The sequence below is a fragment of the Ammodytes marinus genome, assembly GCF_949987685.1.
Source record: "Ammodytes marinus genome assembly, chromosome: 11".
In the NCBI taxonomy this organism is placed as follows: domain Eukaryota; kingdom Metazoa; phylum Chordata; class Actinopteri; order Uranoscopiformes; family Ammodytidae; genus Ammodytes; species Ammodytes marinus.
This window is the reverse complement of record NC_137215.1, coordinates 29,178,826-29,197,595: the sequence shown is the minus strand read 5'-3', so window position 1 is coordinate 29,197,595 and position 18,770 is coordinate 29,178,826. Positions and strand designations below refer to the sequence as shown.

The 18,770-nt window shown below is 40.8% G+C and overlaps 1 protein-coding gene across 1 annotated transcript in view; it reads right to left on the bottom strand.

Annotated features, from left to right (window-relative positions):
* Window positions 1-2,389: 2,389 nt before the first annotated feature.
* pcca (propionyl-CoA carboxylase subunit alpha) overlaps window positions 2,390-18,770 on the bottom strand; it is a 24,929-nt gene continuing 8,548 nt past the window's right edge. The window contains 15 exon segments of the mRNA XM_080036220.1: window positions 2,390-3,120; window positions 3,739-3,816; window positions 4,316-4,456; window positions 5,165-5,218; window positions 6,404-6,502; window positions 8,411-8,513; window positions 8,988-9,201; window positions 10,740-10,815; window positions 10,902-10,970; window positions 12,210-12,284; window positions 12,762-12,905; window positions 16,319-16,469; window positions 17,767-17,861; window positions 18,593-18,654; window positions 18,657-18,725. Coding sequence (XP_079892346.1) covers window positions 3,052-3,120; window positions 3,739-3,816; window positions 4,316-4,456; window positions 5,165-5,218; window positions 6,404-6,502; window positions 8,411-8,513; window positions 8,988-9,201; window positions 10,740-10,815; window positions 10,902-10,970; window positions 12,210-12,284; window positions 12,762-12,905; window positions 16,319-16,469; window positions 17,767-17,861; window positions 18,593-18,654; window positions 18,657-18,725 — 1,499 coding nt within the window. The 3' untranslated portion in view covers window positions 2,390-3,051.

The window sequence follows — 18,770 nt, the reverse complement described above, 5'->3', positions numbered from 1 at the left end:
AACGCGCGTTACAATGCATTTTAAACCCGAAATTGACTGGTGTGTTGTTTTTATACAAATTGGCCAACACCGCGAAAGGAGAGGAGAAAAAAACCTGCGCTAATGTTACTGCTTGAGGAGAAGATTTGCTGCTACAATTGATTCCAAAGATGCGCTAGCCTACTGGCTTCCGTCTCACTGCCCAAGTTATTGAAAACTTTTGTGGTGTTTGGAGACTCTGACGTGAAAGCATGTATCACTCTGCAGTTACTGTGCTCAACGAGCAGCGGTGGTGCCGCGAGCCCTTCCCCGTCTCAAAGCACTAAGGCGGTCAGTCTCGGAGCAGCCCCTCGGAGCGAGTCCCAGCCTGCTGTCACACAAATTATGAAATCTTAACATAACGGCGGCAGTGATGGTGCGTAAAGGACAGCGCAGTTGGCAAGCTCTCCTCAGCACTACAAGTGCTGCAGCAAAAAAGCCACAGTAAGAGTTGATCGCTTTGTCGATTCATGCCTCTGACACACACGTCGACTCCCAACATAATGAGTCGAGGCTTTGAATTCAATGCTTGGGGTGTTGAGCTCTTTGGCGATTTCCCGTGCCTTTTTATAGCCTACTATAGTCTCACCGCGTTCTCTCTCCCAGCGCAAAAACGCACGTCCCAGCTGCTTCAGAGCGCACAACCAGTGTTCCACCCGAAAAAAATAAAAGAAACAAGGTGGACACAGACCCTTAAGCTGAATGATCGCTCTGGTAACGGGCATTCCCTTACTGGACGCCGAATATTAGACCCCACGTATAAGACGACCGAATTTTTACGACCTATTTGTAGGGGAAACCCCCAGTCTTATATTAAAAACATCACCGCTGCATGTAACACTTTTACATTGGTGAAGTTTGTATTTATCAATGTAGGGAGTTGCGAGACAAGTGCAGGCTGAGCTTTTTTTTCAGCACCCCCTGTTGAGAATATGTTCCCGCGGCTGTGTGCGCGTCTGTTTTATGTTGGCGAGCCTGAGTAAGTAGCCTATATTTTAGAGAAGTTTCACATCAGGCCAGCCTATTATGTAGCCTGATGATGCGCCGAGTCCTTTTATTTATTTATTTTTGCCTCACACCCGGCCGAGAGTCAAGCAGCTCCGCAGGGCGGAGTCCGCCCGACAGCATGTCGTTCAAATAGGCTGCTGCATCCAAATCATCCCGCAATCACCAATTTGATACCAGAAAAGTTGCCAGCGTGTCTGTTTCTCCCCAGCGCACAGCAAAGGAGACATATATTTAGGCTACTATTGTTATTATGTCACGCAAGAGAGACGATAAACAAACATAATGGTCAGTTATCATTTAGATGGCAAGATGATAAGGCAGATTCTTTGGAACAACTAAAAAAGGCAAAAGTTGATGATGATGTGAACAACTTGTTCGTGCTTTTAAGTCGCCAGAACGCAAGAAACAAATCTTTGAGGCTCAATTTACTTTTTCAATCTACAGCAGTAGGCTCTAGCTCTATTGATATTAATATAGGTTAAATAAATAGGCTACCTAAAGATACAGTATTTCTATTATAAAATGTATTGCACCATGAGCCATAACCGTGACCATTATATTATATACTTTTGTTAGCCTTAAGCCTAGCTCAGTCATTATGCCATACCATGTCACCTCCTGCTGTGTAATGAGCTGCATTGAAAACAAGAAGACCTATTAAGAACACCAAATCCATATTTCCTGTTATTTTGGTGAAAGTAATGCAAAAGTAATGTAAAAGTAGTGTAATGCCTTACAATTCAAAGACAGTAATATTGTAATGTAACTAACTACTTTGAAATGACAGTAACAAGTAATAAATACCGCATTAAGCTTTTGAAGTAACTTGCCCAACACTGATTTTCAGCATTCTACAATTAACTAGCATGTATTGGGACATCCTACATCTTTTTGACATACTATATAGTAGGGAAGTAAGGGTATTGGAACACAGGGATGGATTGAAAAAAGGGGGAGAACTTGGGCTGTTGAGGGTGCCATGCCTATGTTTGCCTAGGGCCCCAAAATGAAATAAATCCACCCCTGCTCTGAACACAGGGGCACACAATCAAAAACTATCTGGAGCAAGTAGACAAACCTCAGGATAAGGTGACCCACTCATTTGCCGTGTGTGTCTGCTTTCCAATGTAGATCAAAAACCGTGCCAGGAAGACCCTGCACTGCATAACAAGCTACCGGATCTGATTAGTGTTGCTTGGCTTATCTGGAGATTTTTTATTAAAATGTTCAGCCATTTGTAAAACAGACTTCCATTCAAACAGCACCATACAGTATACTCTTTATCAGCCATATGTAGGTCTTTCTGTTCTATTTTTAAGTGTCTGATGTATCCAGGACAGCAGTTCAGCCATGAGTGTCATCATGTGGAAAACAAAGAGCACTTTATTGGTTGCATCATTATTAGAAGTGTCATTGCCACCAGTTTTACAGCATTTACAATATGTTTTCCTACTTACCTGTACTGCTATGGAGCTATGCACATTGATTTTCTCCAACTTCCACTCCAAAACAATAGAGGGAAATTGAACTTTTAGTTGCTAAAAATGACAGAAAGATTACATTTGAAAAGTCTCCACAGCAGCCTACAGACCAAAGGATAGCACATCCTTCTATTGCATTGGAATGACAGCAGACATTTCCTATGACTAAATCTAAAAAAAAAAAGATTCTGCACATAAAACAAATCTATCTTCAAGGCCAGACAGCCTCTGGGGGGAGTGAGATTAGAAAAAAATCAAGTCTGGGAAACACACAAAACAAGAGGCATAACAGGGAAGGTTGACAAGTTGGTTTTTGAAGAATGGTGCAGTCAACCAAGCGATATGGAGGAGGACAGTGGAACAACAGCTGATTCAGCTCCCCAGTCACCACCAGTCAAACTAAACTGTTCAGAGGGACAGGGACCCACTGGCAGATCCATATCCAGCCTCTCACATTGTCCAGTGTGTGTTTGCCACAGTGTGTGTTTCCTCTGTGGAGTAAGGCGAGTCACTGTGCTCAAGTCACACATCACAAAGCTGTGTGTTATTCAAGCTCCACCAGCAGGTCTCCCTCTCCCACCGTCTCCCCGGCCACACAGTGGACACTCTTAACCTGGAGGACGAGGACACACAGACAGACAGACAGACAGACACACAGACAGACAGACAGACACACAGACAGACAGACAGACAGACAGACAGACACACACGTTAAATGCCAATATAGTATATCCATCCTCACAAGCAGAAAGACATCACTTTACTTTTTACAGTGAAATAAATGTAGGTCTTTCACTACAGTTATTTTTATTTCCATGTACTTCGTCCACATTTAATTCAATTTAATTTTGCATTCTACTTTATAATTACATGGTGCACCTTTCTATCTCACTGTGTCCCTGCACTACTGTTGTGTTTATCTGTGTCTCAGGTGTTGCTCTCTTCACTTGTGTTTTTCTTCTTCTATATCACATTGTTGAGAGGAGCCTGGGACTTAAGGATTTCATTGCTGATGACTGCTGCTGTATTTGTTAATGTGCATGTGAGAAATAAACCATCTTGAATCTCTTGAGGTCTAATCTACCTCCATGATTCAATATTATTATAATATTTCAGCTACTAGTTAGCAGCAAGTTAGCAACACACCCATTACATTCAATGAACAAGATAGCATAAGATGCTAACAACAATAACAGTAGCTCCACTCCTAAGTATTTCATATTACTCTTACCTTTGCTGGCCTGACAGCTGTCAGGCTGTTCTGCATCTTCATGGCTTCAATCACACAGATCTCCTGGCCCTCTGCCACCTAAGAATAGAATAGAAATTCCTTAAGCAATCTTGGAGTGAAGCTTCTCATGTGAACTAACCCTGCGTTCCAAATCGCATACTCTTTCTTTTTTCTATTCTACATACTCGAGTTGATCATAAAAAAAATCTAGTTAGCATGCAGTCTACTTCAATTGGGACACACTTTTACTTATTATTTCATCATAACATTGCGCCTTGATCTTGCCTCTTACATCCGTCGCATCCCAGTTGTTTTCATACGGAGGCTCCGTCGATATGACGTCATTTCCGATGCACACTGGATTGTGGGTCAGAATCGCCGAAAATAGCAGGATGATTTCAACACTAGAAATCTCGACCGGATGTAGTAGACATCCGGGTATTTCTAAGCATGCTTTATCTGACCGCAATAATTCGGACAACCTGAATCTTTTTCGAACATACTAAAATAGCAGAACGTACTGGGATTGGAACACGGGGATAGTTTTTCATTCTTCCACACATTAGGATGTTTATACCGTATCTCCAGGCTTGACAGACACAGCCACCACGGTGCCGGGCATGGGCGAGCGCAGGATGCTGCTGGTGTCTTCTGGAACCTTCTCTGGCATGTGGGAGTTGAGCTCTGCGGCCAGCTCAGAGAGAACACGCACCTTGAACTACAGAGTGACACAGTGAGAGAGACACAGGAAGCAATGGGACATGGAGGAAAGGCTTCCCCATAACAAGAAATAATAATAATAATAATATGATTTTTTTCTCTATATAGCAATTTCCAAGGTACTCAAAGACACTTCACAATAAAACACAAAAAACAAATATGTAATGTAAAACTCACAATAAACCCACAGTCTCTATGAAGTGGATTAACTGTCCGAGTGGTACCAGATCAAATGAGAGACCAAGGGTCTTTTAGGAAAGAGAGTGTGTGCGTGTGTATGTGTGTGTGTGTATGCCTGTGTGTGTGTATGTGTGTGTGTGTGTGTATCGTGTCTGATAACATCTCCATATTAGACGTGAATCTATTTGTAACACTTGTGTGTTCTGTTGATGCTATGAAGATGAAGGTCATCTCTTTCATAAGTGTCTGGTGTGCCAGAATGAAAGGTCAGGGCCTGTGACTTCTGCTCCTGTACTGAGCTCTGTATTCACTTTAGATTCCTCATCACATATGTTGAAATATCCTACAACTACTTAAAGGGGGAATTAAATATGTGATAACAAAATCTACACTTTATAATAAGTCACTTCTCAGTCCAGTAGTTGGGTCATTTGTGGAATATTTAAATGACAAAACAACCTTATCTTATTCTAGCAGTGAGGTGATGTCATTGCTATTCCAGTGCAGACATGCAGACAGGCCTTACCGATGTGCCCAGGTACTGCAGGACAATCCTTCCTGAAGCATCTCTGGACAGACACTGCAGAAACATAAAATAAAATGTCATCCTATCTACATCTGTAAGTCTATACAGCCGCGGAAAAAATTATACCAGGCTGTATTTTTCTTAAATTTTCATCTCTACATTACTTATTGAAAATGGTCTAAATTACAATATATTTTGTTGTGAATTTGGTAGAAATGTTGTCAGTAGTTTATATTATAAAACCAAAATGTTCATTTTACTCAAACATACAGTCATATGAAAAAGTTTGGGAACCCCTCTCAGCCGGCAACATTGCACTGATTTGTTGAACCATGTACAGATACACAATCTGCAGCCAGATGTTCTTGCAGGTCTTTGGAGGTGATCTTTGGGTTGTGTGCAACCATTCTCACAATCCGCCGCATATGCCGCTCTTGTACTTTTCTTGGTCTGCTAGACCTGCGTTTAACTGCAACTGTGCCTGTGTCCTTCCATTCCCTGACAACGTTCCTTACAGTAGAAATTGACAATTGAAACCATTGGGAAAGCTTCTTGTAACCTTCCCCTAAACCATGATAATGAATAATCTTTGTTTTTAAGATCTTTTGGGAGCAGTTTTGATGATCCCATTCTGTCTCACTTCAGCAGAGAGTCAAAGAGAAGTGCAACTTGCATTTAGGCACCTAAAATACATTTTCTCATGATTAAACAGACATTTCTATGAGGTTCAAGGCTTAACAACATAATCCAACCAACTTTGTGTTTAAAGTCATCAGTTTTACATGCTGTTACAGGCATTAAAATCAACAAAACCACAAGGGTTCCCATATTTTTGCACAGCCAGTTTTTCACATTTTATTTTATTTCATACAACCAAATACTGCTTTTCAAAAAATCTTTGTTTGGAAAACATCCCAGTAGTTAGCTGTTCCTGGTAAATTAAAGACATACCACTTTTATATTTTTTTTGTGAAAGCAGAGTCAATTATAATGCCGGCTGAGAGGGGTTCCCAAACTTTTTCATATGACTGTATGCCTCTAAAGAGTAACACAAGAGACACTGAACATTTGGAGCGGTCTCTTCATTTTTTCCAGAGCTGTATAACTGAGCTTTTGGAAGCACTGCTAAATGTGTATTCTAAAAAGCTGGGTTTTCCGCTCATACAACATGCTTATTGTGAGGTTAAAAAGATGGAATGTATGTATGTGTGTAGAGACAGACAGTGTTAAGAGTGTTACCTGTAGCACTCTGTGTGTGCCGTTGATGGTGAGTGGCAGCAACGGAGAGGCCAAGTTCCACTGTCCGCTGACTTCCACCTTTCCTCCATCCACCTCCACCTACAAACACCAACAGAGCTGCTGGTATTGGGACGTGTCCTCACACTCATTCTATCAGTTATAGGTCTACACATAGGAACTAGAGTAACTTCATCCCCTGCTGACTATTATCTTCTGGAATGCATGGGTTTTGACACAGCTGATGATAATGTTTTAATCCAGCCCCAACCACAGCAAATTCTACCAGCATCCAATGTGGAAGTGACAAACATTGCAGTAGCTTCCAGTGGCCACTAGGGGGGTGGTACCAAAAGTGAGCAATTTTTCTTTGACTCACTTGTTAAACAGGCCGTTTTCACAGTCTTATTAAACCTATTTACGGACTGGTCCAACATTTTTTTTTTCTTTTTTTTAAAGATTCTTTTTTTTGCATTTTCAAGCTTTATTAGACAGTACAGAGTTGAAATGGGGAGACAGAGAGAGAGGGGGGATGACCTGCAGTAAAGGTCCACGGGTCAGACTTGAACCCGCGACCACTGCAACGAAGGCCGGAGCCAATATGGTACGCGCTCTATCCACTACACCACCGGAGCACCCGCCAAAAAAACATTCTAGTCTGTATGTTTAGGTCATATCTCCATGACAACACTGAGGGGGGTGATTTTTTTTTCTAGAAGACTAGTTGTTATTCTTTTGGAGGTTAAAATGTATGAATAATTAGGGGCGCGATCTCTTGAGTGACAGCTATCCGCCCGTTGTCCCTCATTTCGCCTTGGAGGTATACGTCAGCTAGATGGGCGTATCTCCAGAGTAAAAATCTCACAAGATGGCGACGCGCGTAAGCCAGGAGAATTGGATGCAGTCTGAATAACTGAGGTCAGTCCGGATGCTACATCCATTTTATATACTATCTATGGTTTTAATATAAATGGATTAGCTACACAGTTTAAAAGGGTTTCTTTTTCATGTGTGGTTATATGAGGTGCTTAGGCATAGTTAGTGTGTTACCTTATGAAGATGGTGATCAGTGCAGTTACTAGAAAGAGATTTGGGGAGATGTCGCTGTAGCAGAAGTCAGCCATGTACTTTTGTACTTACCTTAGAAAATAAATATCCCTTCAACTGTACGCTAAATGTAGGACTTTAAGTTGCTTTAGTTTGCCACCTGACAGCTTTTTAATGTGTTTTATTGTTCTTTTCAGGCGTAGTTGGTCACGTATGTCTACGCCCAAACTCATGAGCCGTTAACTTCTGGAGTGATACGCAACACATGGCCAACTACGCATTAGAGAAGGTGCGATAATAAACGGCTGTCTGTCTGCAAACTAAAGCAATAGTAAAAGTCCTACATTTAGAATACAATTGAATAGATTTTTATATTTTAGGTAAGCATTTATATATGTGGAGAAAAAAGGTTTTTGGGCTGCAGCAGTGCAAGGCTGACTTCTGCTACAGCGACATCTCCCCTGAACTGCTTAAAGTTAAGTGAATGACTTAATCTCCATAAGGTAACACACTAACTATGCACAAGTACCTCATACAACCCTACTTAAAAAAATACTGAACTATCCCTTTAATTATTCTTTGCTCTAGAGCTGAGCCTAATGCTCCAGGGACACTCCAATACTAAACAGGGATATTGATGTATTGGTAAATAAAATGGTAAACGGACTTGACTTATATAGCGCTTTCTAGCCAACTTTCTCAGCCCCAAAGCGCTTTACATTTCTTACCACATTCACCCATTCATACACACACTCATACAGCGATGGCAGTAGCTGCCATGCAAGGCGCCCTCTGAACCATCAGAAGCAAATTTGGGGTTCAGTGTCTTGCCCAGGGACACTTGGACATGTGGCAGGTAGGATCGAACATCCGACCCTGCACTCCAGAGGACGATCTCCCTACCCACTGCGCCACTGCCGCCCACTATTGAATGATGTTGATGGAGGCACATCAAACACTCACAGTATAAAGGTCTCCTGCTTTGGTGACCTCCATAGAATGGCTCCCTCCTCCAAGCTCCGCACACAGCTTCCAGTGGCTACACTCCGCAGGGGCCGAGGACACCCTGCAACACACACGGCCCATTTTTTAGATTATTACACCCATCCTTTTATTATTTATTAGTATTATAACAAGAATTTGTACTTACTTTTTTTTTTAATTATTATTTTATTATTATATTATTTACAATTATTTTTAGCAAAAGTATTATTGATTAAAACTAAGTAGTGCCACACCTTTTTTCTCAGCATTTGAACTAATTGAACTTTGTTATATAGATACATTTCACCTTCTTCCTTCTCTCCCCACCTCCAAATCATTCCAGTGCGCACCATACCACACCTTGTCTCATTTTGGAGTTTTATTGTCTGTATCTGGTAACACTACATCCATTATGTTTTCTTTCCCTTGTCGCTGTCTAATGTTATTTGTGTGCACATATTGGTTTTGTTTTGTATACTTTCACCAATTAAAAAACACAACCAAAAAGCACATTCAATTGCCAGTAGGGATTGAGTTGTAGCAAAGGAGTCCTAACCTGAGTTTGCCCAGGACCTTGTGTGAGCGCAGCTGAGCGGTGATGTGTAGCGCTGCGGCTGAAGCCAGCAGCTCCCTGCGTGTGTCAGCCTGTAGCTGGTGGCCAGTGAAGCCGTCTGGGTAAACCTCGGGCAGGAAGTTAGTGCTGATGTCCCCGGAGATGAAGCGAGGGTGGGTGATGATCTCACGCAGGAGGGGGATGTTGTGGGTCACACCTGGGAGGACACAGGGTCAACACAGTCATTTGCTGTGTTGGAAAAAGCCATACTAACGTCCTACTCATACTCATTTTGACATCAATTTGAGTATGTGACAGTTGTGTATGCGAGTGTGTGTAGGCTCTCAATGCCCGGATGAGTACTAACTTCCAGGAAGATTTTGTGTATGGATCGATAGGTTACTTGCGTCTTTTCAAACAACACGTTTTTTTTTGTATACTTCAGTGTAAACGGTCCGACCAACCTCGCATACAGAATCGATCGTTAAGTAGACAGTATATGGAGTATAAACATGTTGAGTATGTAGGAGGGACAGTCAGTGTGTTTCCATGGGACAGCTAGATAGGATTATGCCATTTACCCATTTTGCCACTCGAACGGGCCGCGTCACTTGTCTGAGTATACATGGACTTTCAGAGAATCGAATACATGGCCCGGAGCATGGCTGACTCCGCTACGCTAGGTGGCGCTGTAAGCCCTTTCAACAAGTGGTTATAGAGCCACATCTGGTTGACCGCTATGTGACAGCAACAACAACAAAGTAGTACATTTGGTGCATTATTTACTTCATACTAATGCATACGAGGAAACAAATTGATCTTTTGGCTGCTGTGATAGTACAAGAAAGAAACCAGTGACGTTTGATACGACAAGGGGCCATAGATAGCCACATTTTTTTGATGAGAGCTGGAATTTATTTAAGCTGCTATTCATTACGTCATCTCCTTCTACTTCCGGGTCCCCGAAGGGATTTCTCGAGTATGCGCAGAACGAGTATACATGCAGGCAGGGCCGCCCATAAGGGGTAGAAAGTGGGAAAGCTTTCTAGGGCCCAGCCACCAGGGGGGGCCCTGAGAAGAAAAAAAAAATCACTTTTTTTTTTTTTGCAGGTGACCTAACTTAACCAACCTTTATTATGAACGCTATATTCGCAAGATAACTTTTTATAATAAAAGAAAACATTTTATTCATTGTTACTTGGGTAAAATATATCACATTTTATATTGAAAAACTAAAAATATCATGGGTCGTTTTTTAAACCAAAACAAGTGTTAGCTATGTATTGATAATGAGCAAGCTAACCTAGCAAGCTCAGTGATGCCAGGACCTGGACATAAATCAGGGTACCAGAAAAGAAAGGAAAAAAAAGACTTAATATCAGTATTTCTGCCAGCAGAAGTGGATTTTCAATTCAGAGATACTGTGATATTTCATCAAGTTTTGAGGTGTCTTTGTGAGGGTGTTCTGCAAATTATTCTGTATATTTTATCTATTATTTTCTAAGAAAATTTGAAAATTAAATATTTAGCCTTTAAACGAAGGTGGCAGATGGTTGTTATACTGATAGGAAAGCTTCTGGTAGCAGTGCTATCATGGTAAACCCCCCATACAGCATTGGTGTGTCTAATCGACGATGCGATTAGACATATTGCGATCCGATTATGATTCTGCATGTAAACGTGCTGACTAATGTTAACCTAATGCCCATTTAGAAAGTCAATGTGAGTCTTTGAGTATTCATTCCGTTGGTGTACCTCTGATGACGTAGTTATCCAGAGCTTCCTCCATCTTGGCGAGGGCTTCGGCGCGCGTAGCTCCGTAGGTGACCAACTACAAGCAGACATCAGAGGAAGTTATTGCACAAAAGAACAAACCCTTGTGGAACAGTGGCATTCTGCATTGAACACATGGCTGACCTTAGAGATCATGGGATCGTAGTAGATGCTGATGTCACTTCCCTCCTCGATGCCGCTGTCTACACGGACCTGAGGAGTGAGAGCACACAGGAACATGTTAGTATGGGCAGACTGAGAGGTAGGGATGGGTATTGTTAAGATCTTAAGAATACTTACTACTTTTACCAGCAATGCTTATGGAGCTGGTACTTTAACGCTACTAGTTATGGCTTCTTTTTCTCTTCAAGAACAGAATGAACCACTGCTTTATTTTCTTATACTGTATAATGAACCTTTTTGAAATGCTCATCAGTTTGACAGTTTTGAACAATATAACTATGAGTGCATCATGTCATAAATCAAATAAATATAAGCTAGTTTCTGAAGGACAGTTTGGATGATATCATAGTAGCCTAGGTAACATAGCCAACGTTAGATTAGTAGTTTCAATAGCTTACTTGCTGGATGTAAACTGATTACAATTTAATGCGATGAATGCAAAACATTGTCCAAATATCGTTAAGCAGAACCAATAACTGTGTTTCCCACAGGATTTCGTGAAACTGTGGGGGGGGGGGGGGGGGGGGACGCCAGACCTTGTGTGTGAATACTCTATTCTGATTGGCTGTCAGAATAGAGTATTCTGACAGCCAATCCATACATTTGTGGATTAACCCCCGATGTATGGATGTATGGACACCCAGATGGAACTGTTACATTCTGTCCACACCAATGTGTCGCCGCTGATTAAACAGTGTCGATAAGTGATTTATAAAGTTTAAAATATCCTGCCGTGCTTCCTGCTGCCTGTGTATGTTCCGGGGTGACTTGAAGAGCTTCTGTAAGGGCTGCGATGGCAACCCTTACAGGAGCGGAGAGGACAGCTGGAACAACACAGCTGTTCGCTTCCACGAGGAAAAAGTAAGGAACTCTGAACGTACTTACAGGTCAAAAGTTATTAAATCATCTACAAACTACGCCGCTTACTGTCTCACGCCACAAACTCGGTTTCAGGGAGTAGACTACACTGGGATTATTAATGGTGGTTTTGATGCTGTGTTTTTTTTAACGAGTATTCGAATACTCGCTCAGAAAACCAACAAGTGTCTGTAAAATGGTATTCAGGACAGCACTAATCCCTAGTGAGACGAGAGTGGGATTTGAAAAAAAAAAAAAAATTAAATTACAAACTATTGTATGGTGAAGATTGAATATGCTTGTGTTCCAGCTCTAGTTCTGTAATGTTGTTAGACTGATGATGCTATACAGACATCTTGCTCACGTTGGTAACTTTAGCTCTCATGTCACGATGACTTAAGACACACTTACATTGCTGAGGTTGAGAGGCTCTTGGTATTGAGACAGTCGTCCTATGGAGGGCAGGCCAAAAGACTTGTATGGATCCTAACAGAACACAGAAACAGAGGGGAGACAACTCAGACTTCCAACAACTTTTTCTTTACCGTTTCCTGCTGGCTATGTGTTTAAACTAGAGAGAAAAAGCTTATCCACATAGTCCTTACTATATGGAACCACATGGGGAGGGAGCTTTTTATAGGTCATAAACTACACCTTTAGTATTATCAAACACACACACACAGATTTATATCGTTAGCCTCATAGTATACTTGCCTAAATCATATTTACTCTACACTACTTTTACTCTACATCTACTCTATTCTACATCTACTTTTCATTAGCCTAATAGCATAATTGCCTAAGTCATATTTTAAGGGTTATAGAGTAGGGTAAAGTAGATGTAGAATAGAGTAGATGTAGAGTAAAAGTAGAGTAGAGTAAATATGATTCAGGCAATTATGCTATGAGGCTAACAACATTACAAATACACCTGTATAGCTCAATGGACATAGACACACACACCTCGGCGTAGACGCGGCTCTCCACAGCCCAGCCGTTGATGGGGATGTCTTCCTGTTTGTGCTGCAGCTTGTAACCCTTGGCGACCCTGATCATCTGCTCCACCAGGTCCAGGCCAGTGATGCACTCTGTGATGGGATGTTCCACCTGGGGTCAAAGGTCAAACAAACAGCCACAGGGTCAGTCTGCACTCCAGTACCCATACTACCTACTATTTAGTATGGTAGAAAAAGATTTAGGTTGTCCCATTACATAAATGTCAATTGTAGTATGCTGAAAATACATGGAAAATAAATGGCCCACTAACCCTAATAGCATGTTGGAGTATTCGTCTTAATTCTTGACATTTCTCGACATAATGAAAAAAAAAATAGTTTTCTGTCCTGTGGCCCTAAAACTCTTCTGTACTTTAGTATGTAGTGTAGTAAAAAGAAAGAATGTGTGATTTGAAACGCAGGGTATGTCAAAGCAGTAGTGGGTCTGTTGAGAGTCAAGCTGGGCTTTTCCTAGTCTGGAGGGGGTGCTTTACAAAGACCTGGGCATATTAACAGCCAACGAGTATTCGGTGTTGATAAGGAAATTAATATTGTGTGAATACATGATATATATTTACTAGGGCTGTCAAGCGATTAAAACAATTAATCTAATTAAATACAGGCTCTGTGATTAATTAATATAAATTAATCGCATACTTTTATGACACTTTTATGCCTGTTTGTAAACAGCTGTATAGCCTGCTACAGTTTGTTTCTCTGTCTCTGTCTCTCTCTCTCTCGCGCACGCGCGCGCTCGCTCTCCGTCTCTCGTAACTTCTGTCTCCTCCCCTCAGCCAGCTTTATACATGAACTAGCGCCGAATTTTCTCAAAAAAACAAGCAGACAAAATTACGACTTTCCATCTCCCACAACAGACAGCGCTGCACTGCCACCATTTCGTAGCCTACTCATAGGCAAAAATATTGACACACACACACACACACACACACACACACGGGGCGGGTGCTAGACAGCTAGCAAACAAAATTGGAGGAAGATTGAGAGATATGGCCTACTCACTGTTTTGAACCTAGCCTACATTGTTGCACCCACTAAATAAATAATGCACGGACACTGCGGAGAATTAAGTAAAATGTCTTCCTACCTTCATGCATCCCATAAACCGTCCATAGAGCCCTCGAGTCGGCCCCTTTCCCTTGCTTCTCTCTTTACCTTTCTCCCTTTAACCCACGCGCCCGGCCCGGCGAGCTACAGGTGCAGCTCCGCACCACTTTTGCACCGGGTCAAAAGGCATTATAGAAGTGCGATTAATCTGCGTTAATTTTTTTTAATCGCGTTAATTTTTCTGTGATTAATTAATCGAAATTAACGCGTTAATTTGACAGCCCTAATATATATATACACTATATTGTGTTGTCATACATTGTAAATCTTCATACAAAGCACACTGGAAGTAGCTTTGGATAAAAGCGTCTGCTAAATTATATGTAATGCAATGCAAAGCAACAAAAACATAATCCCCAAAGAAAATATAAAAATATATATCAGTGATTCTTGAGAACCGGGACAAAAGGCCGTTGTGCTGTTATGTTTAAAACTAAAAATATTTAAAATTGTAGATGTTATTAGGGATTAAGAATAGAATGTCTGGAGCACAATTATCCCCTTATATTTAATTTTATCATTATTATGTCAAATATATGACACTTGTTATCTTCTCATGACGTCCAAAACAGTGTGTCCTCAGAGAAGGTTTCAATCTTTCATATGCAATTAAACCTATTAAAAATGTACTTTTTTTTTTTTTTTCATCAAAAGCAGCACTAAATAATCTCTCATATCAATAAAAACTGTTTTTCTACAACACATTCATGTTTTATAAGGATTCTAAGTGGTGGGACCACTTTACTGTAAGTCAACGCCGTCAGACATTTCATTATGTAAAATGTAATAAAATCAGGCGAAATAAGGGGCAGCTGTCACTTTGAAGGACCTCGAGTTGACATCTGACGGTGGTGATAGGCCAATGACCAGTGTTAATTTTGGCAGCAAATTCTGATTTAGTCTTAGTCTTTTGAATATCACACCATTTAGTCTTAGTCCTATTCTAGTCATCTAAAATATTTTAGTCTTAGTCTAGTCTAGTCTACTAAATATAAGCAGATTTTAGTTTGACTAAATCTACAGCGGACTTCGTCGACTAAGTGTTTTTCTTAATTGAATGGTATTAAGGTTTGAATATGCAATACAGCCACAGATTTAATGGTTGTAATACAAAACATGTATTCTATTTCATTAGTAATAATCTCACATAAAATCAGTGTACCTGACTGGATAGGGGGGAGGGGGGGCTTTAAGGGGGCCCATTATCTCATGATCTGTCTATGAACCAACTGGATTCCACAATCTTTTTTCTTTTTGCGGGGAGCATGCACAAGCATTATTTATAAAATAAAGAAAATATTTTAAAAAAGTGGGGGGCCCCACACTAGGTCTTGAAACGGGCCCCGAGATCGCTAAGGCCGCCTCTGGGCAGCAGCACGCAGTTGAGGTGCTGATAAATTTGAGCAACTGCGCCTTCCTTTAAGCAACACTGCTGCCGCTGTGTGTGTTCGGACTTCTTTTGCATCAAAGCCTTTAAGATAATACAATTAGAGGTTTTAATTGAACGCTGTCCATGCGTCGGAGTTGATTGTAACTTAAAAACAGAAACTAACGGACGGAGGCGGCAGTTTCACATGGCTCTGTGTACTCAAACTCGAGACAGAGCCTACTACAAACAGATCGCGGAACTTAGCCGTTCCCCTAGACATCGTTAACGGGCAGGATATCCCTGACTATAATTTTTGTCCATCATACCGCAGAGTTTTTCAGCACAGCGGCTTACTCCACCCGCTCACACCTGCGCGGTCTCCCGTCGATTTTCACCGACACAGGGTTGAATTCGCTGCTTTGCACTGATTGGATTTCTTCCCAACTTGTCTCACAAAAAGAGTAGTTCTAATTGGATCTCTTCTCCATTCGTCCCGCCCTAACAGTTTCGTCTAGTTCCTATTCGTAGACTATAGTGTCAGTTAAATTAGTCTCAGTCTTCGTAATCACATCTGCCTTTTTATTTAGTTTTTATTTAGTTTACGTCCGTGAAAAAGGTTCGTAGACGAATATTTTTCGTCATAGTCTTAGTCTACGAAATTAACACTGCCAATGACGGTAAAAAAACAAGGTTGTGTCAAAGCTTAGCTCAGTATATGTTGGATACATACATTTAATTTGCCTAAACATAGGGTTTGTATTTTTTCAACATTGCACCCTGTTGTGACCCACTTCTCAAGAATCACTGATATATATATATTTGTCTCTTTTACTCTGTAATGTTTTTCACCCCTGATTTCTGTTCTGATGTCGTTTCTTTGCCTCTGTCTGACATTTTGTGAATCATGTTTCCGTTAATTTTTCTTTGAATTGTACATACAAACGATTTGATGTGGTAAAAAAAAGGCTAAAGGCTTTTAATCAGAGACAATACAAGTGTAAACCCAACTGTCAGACACACACACCACTGACCTGCAGTCGTGTGTTCATCTCCAGAAAGTAGAAGTTCTTGTTGGAGTCCACCAGGAACTCCACAGTGCCAGCAGAGGAGTACTGCACAGCCTTGGCCAGCTGCACAGCCTGCTCCCCCATGGCCCGCCGTGTGGCAGGGTCCAGGAATGTACTGAAGGACAACAACACAATACACACAACATCATGCCACAGCGCCACATTTAACCAAACCTCCCTTTTCTCTTAAAGATACATACCATAAAGTCACAAATGTGAGAATGTAGTGCCGATATGGTACGGGTCTGCTCTGCTATGAGCTACTGCTGCTAGCTACCATTTACAATCCTTTATATTCTTAATAGCATCAGCTTATGATCACAAATATGATAAGATTCAGATATACATTTATCTTCAGCATAGGATACACAAACCTACTACAGATACACTTTGTTTAAAACCAATCACCAAGGCTGGGGAGACACCTCAGGAGCTTTATTCAACATTAATGCACTTCATATCATCCCCATGGTTACACACTGAAACATGTTCTGAATTTCCTTCAGAATCAATAAAGTATCTATCTATCTATCTATCTATCTATCTATCTATCTATCTATCTATCTATCTATCTATCTATCTATCTATCTATCTATCTATCTATCTATCTATCTATCTGTCATTTGTATACATTGAGTAATCTTACTAAGCATATAATACTTAAGAAATGTTCATAAATCACTCGTTGTTAAGACGATGTTAAAATAATATGAAAATAGTTGGCTAAGCCGTTCAAGTAAAATAAAAAAACCTTTCACATTCTATTTAGCAGCAATGTTCTGCATAGCTGTAACTACACTGCTGTAGAACTGTCTGAACTTTTCCCTTGACAATAATATAGTAAGTATATATATATATATATATATATATATATATATATATATATATATATATATATATATATATATATATATATATATATATATATATATATATATATATATATATATATATATATATATATATATGTAAGATAAGGGGACATATTGAACCTTCAGATAAAATGATCAGATTGACCATAAATCATTGCCTCCAATCTCAACTCCCACCTCATAACTGTGATAGTCTTTTGCCTGAAGTTGGAGGCTATACTAGTTGATTTAGAAGGTATAAAATGCCCAAAGCAGACAGACCCTGCGTTCCAATTCCCATACTTCCCTACTATTTTAGTATGCCAGAAAAAAATTTAGGATGTTCCTATACATGCACGTCAATTGTAGTATGGTGAAAATACATAAATGCCCCCCTAACTCCAATAGCATTTTGGAGTATTCGTCTTTATTCTCGACAAAAAAATCTTAATTATCAGATTTTTTTCTCTCTCCTGTGTTCCTAAAACTCTTCTGTTCTTTAGTGTATAGTGTAGTAAAAAGAACAAGTATGTGAACGCAGGGTGAGTTCTTGTCACTAACCTGGGAGCTTCTTCCACCACCTTCTGGTTCCTCCTCTGGATGGAGCATTCTCTTTCATTCAGCCACAGAGCGTTGCCATGTTTATCAGCCAGCACCTACAAACAACACACACAAGGCCAATTGATTTGGAAGTTTGACATGTTGGTCATACACACACATAAACCTTACAAAGCATTAATAAAAGCACAACTAATTAATCAATGAGTAAAAAGCAGGATTAGCAGTTTTAAACATTTCAGTGGGGCGACTGTGGCTCAGGTGGTAGAGCGGGTTGGCCAATGATCTAAGGGTTGGCGGTTCGATTCCTGTCATGGTAGTTGTTTCCATGGGCAAGACACTTCACCCACCTTGCCTCATGTGAATGTGTATGAATGCTGTATGTTTGAGCTGGTGGTCGGAGGGGCCGTTGGCGCGAAAAGGCAGCCACGCTTCCTGACGGTACTATGGTAGTTTACCATCACCAGTATGACTGTGTGTGAATGAATGGAACCTGGAACCCTGTAAAGCGCTTTGAGTCCCTAGGGAATAAGGCGCTATATAAATCCAATCCATTAACAAGTAGATAATATCAGGGTGGACATAGTGGTAGCTAATAACTGTGCATTCCCATGGCAGATAGGTGAGGAAGATTTCTGTATCTATGTTCCATATTAAATTACATCAGAGCTGTGTGTGTGTGTGTGTGTGTGTGTTTTACCTGTATCTCTATGTGTGTGTATGTGTGTGTGTGTGTGTGTGTGTGTGTGTGTGTGTGTGTGTGTGTGTGTGTGTGTGTGTGTGTGTGTGTGTGTGTGTGTGTGTGTGTGTGTGTGTGTGTGTGTGTTACCTGTATCTCTATGTGTCTGGGGTTGTCTATGAACTTCTCAATGAGCAGCCTGTCGTCCCCAAGCTGGATGCTGCTTCCTGGGACGAGAATTTAAAACCGTCCCTGTAATACACAGAAGTTGCAGCAGTTGGTACTGGTATAGGTTATATGGTACACACAAACTATTTGAGCCCTTTTT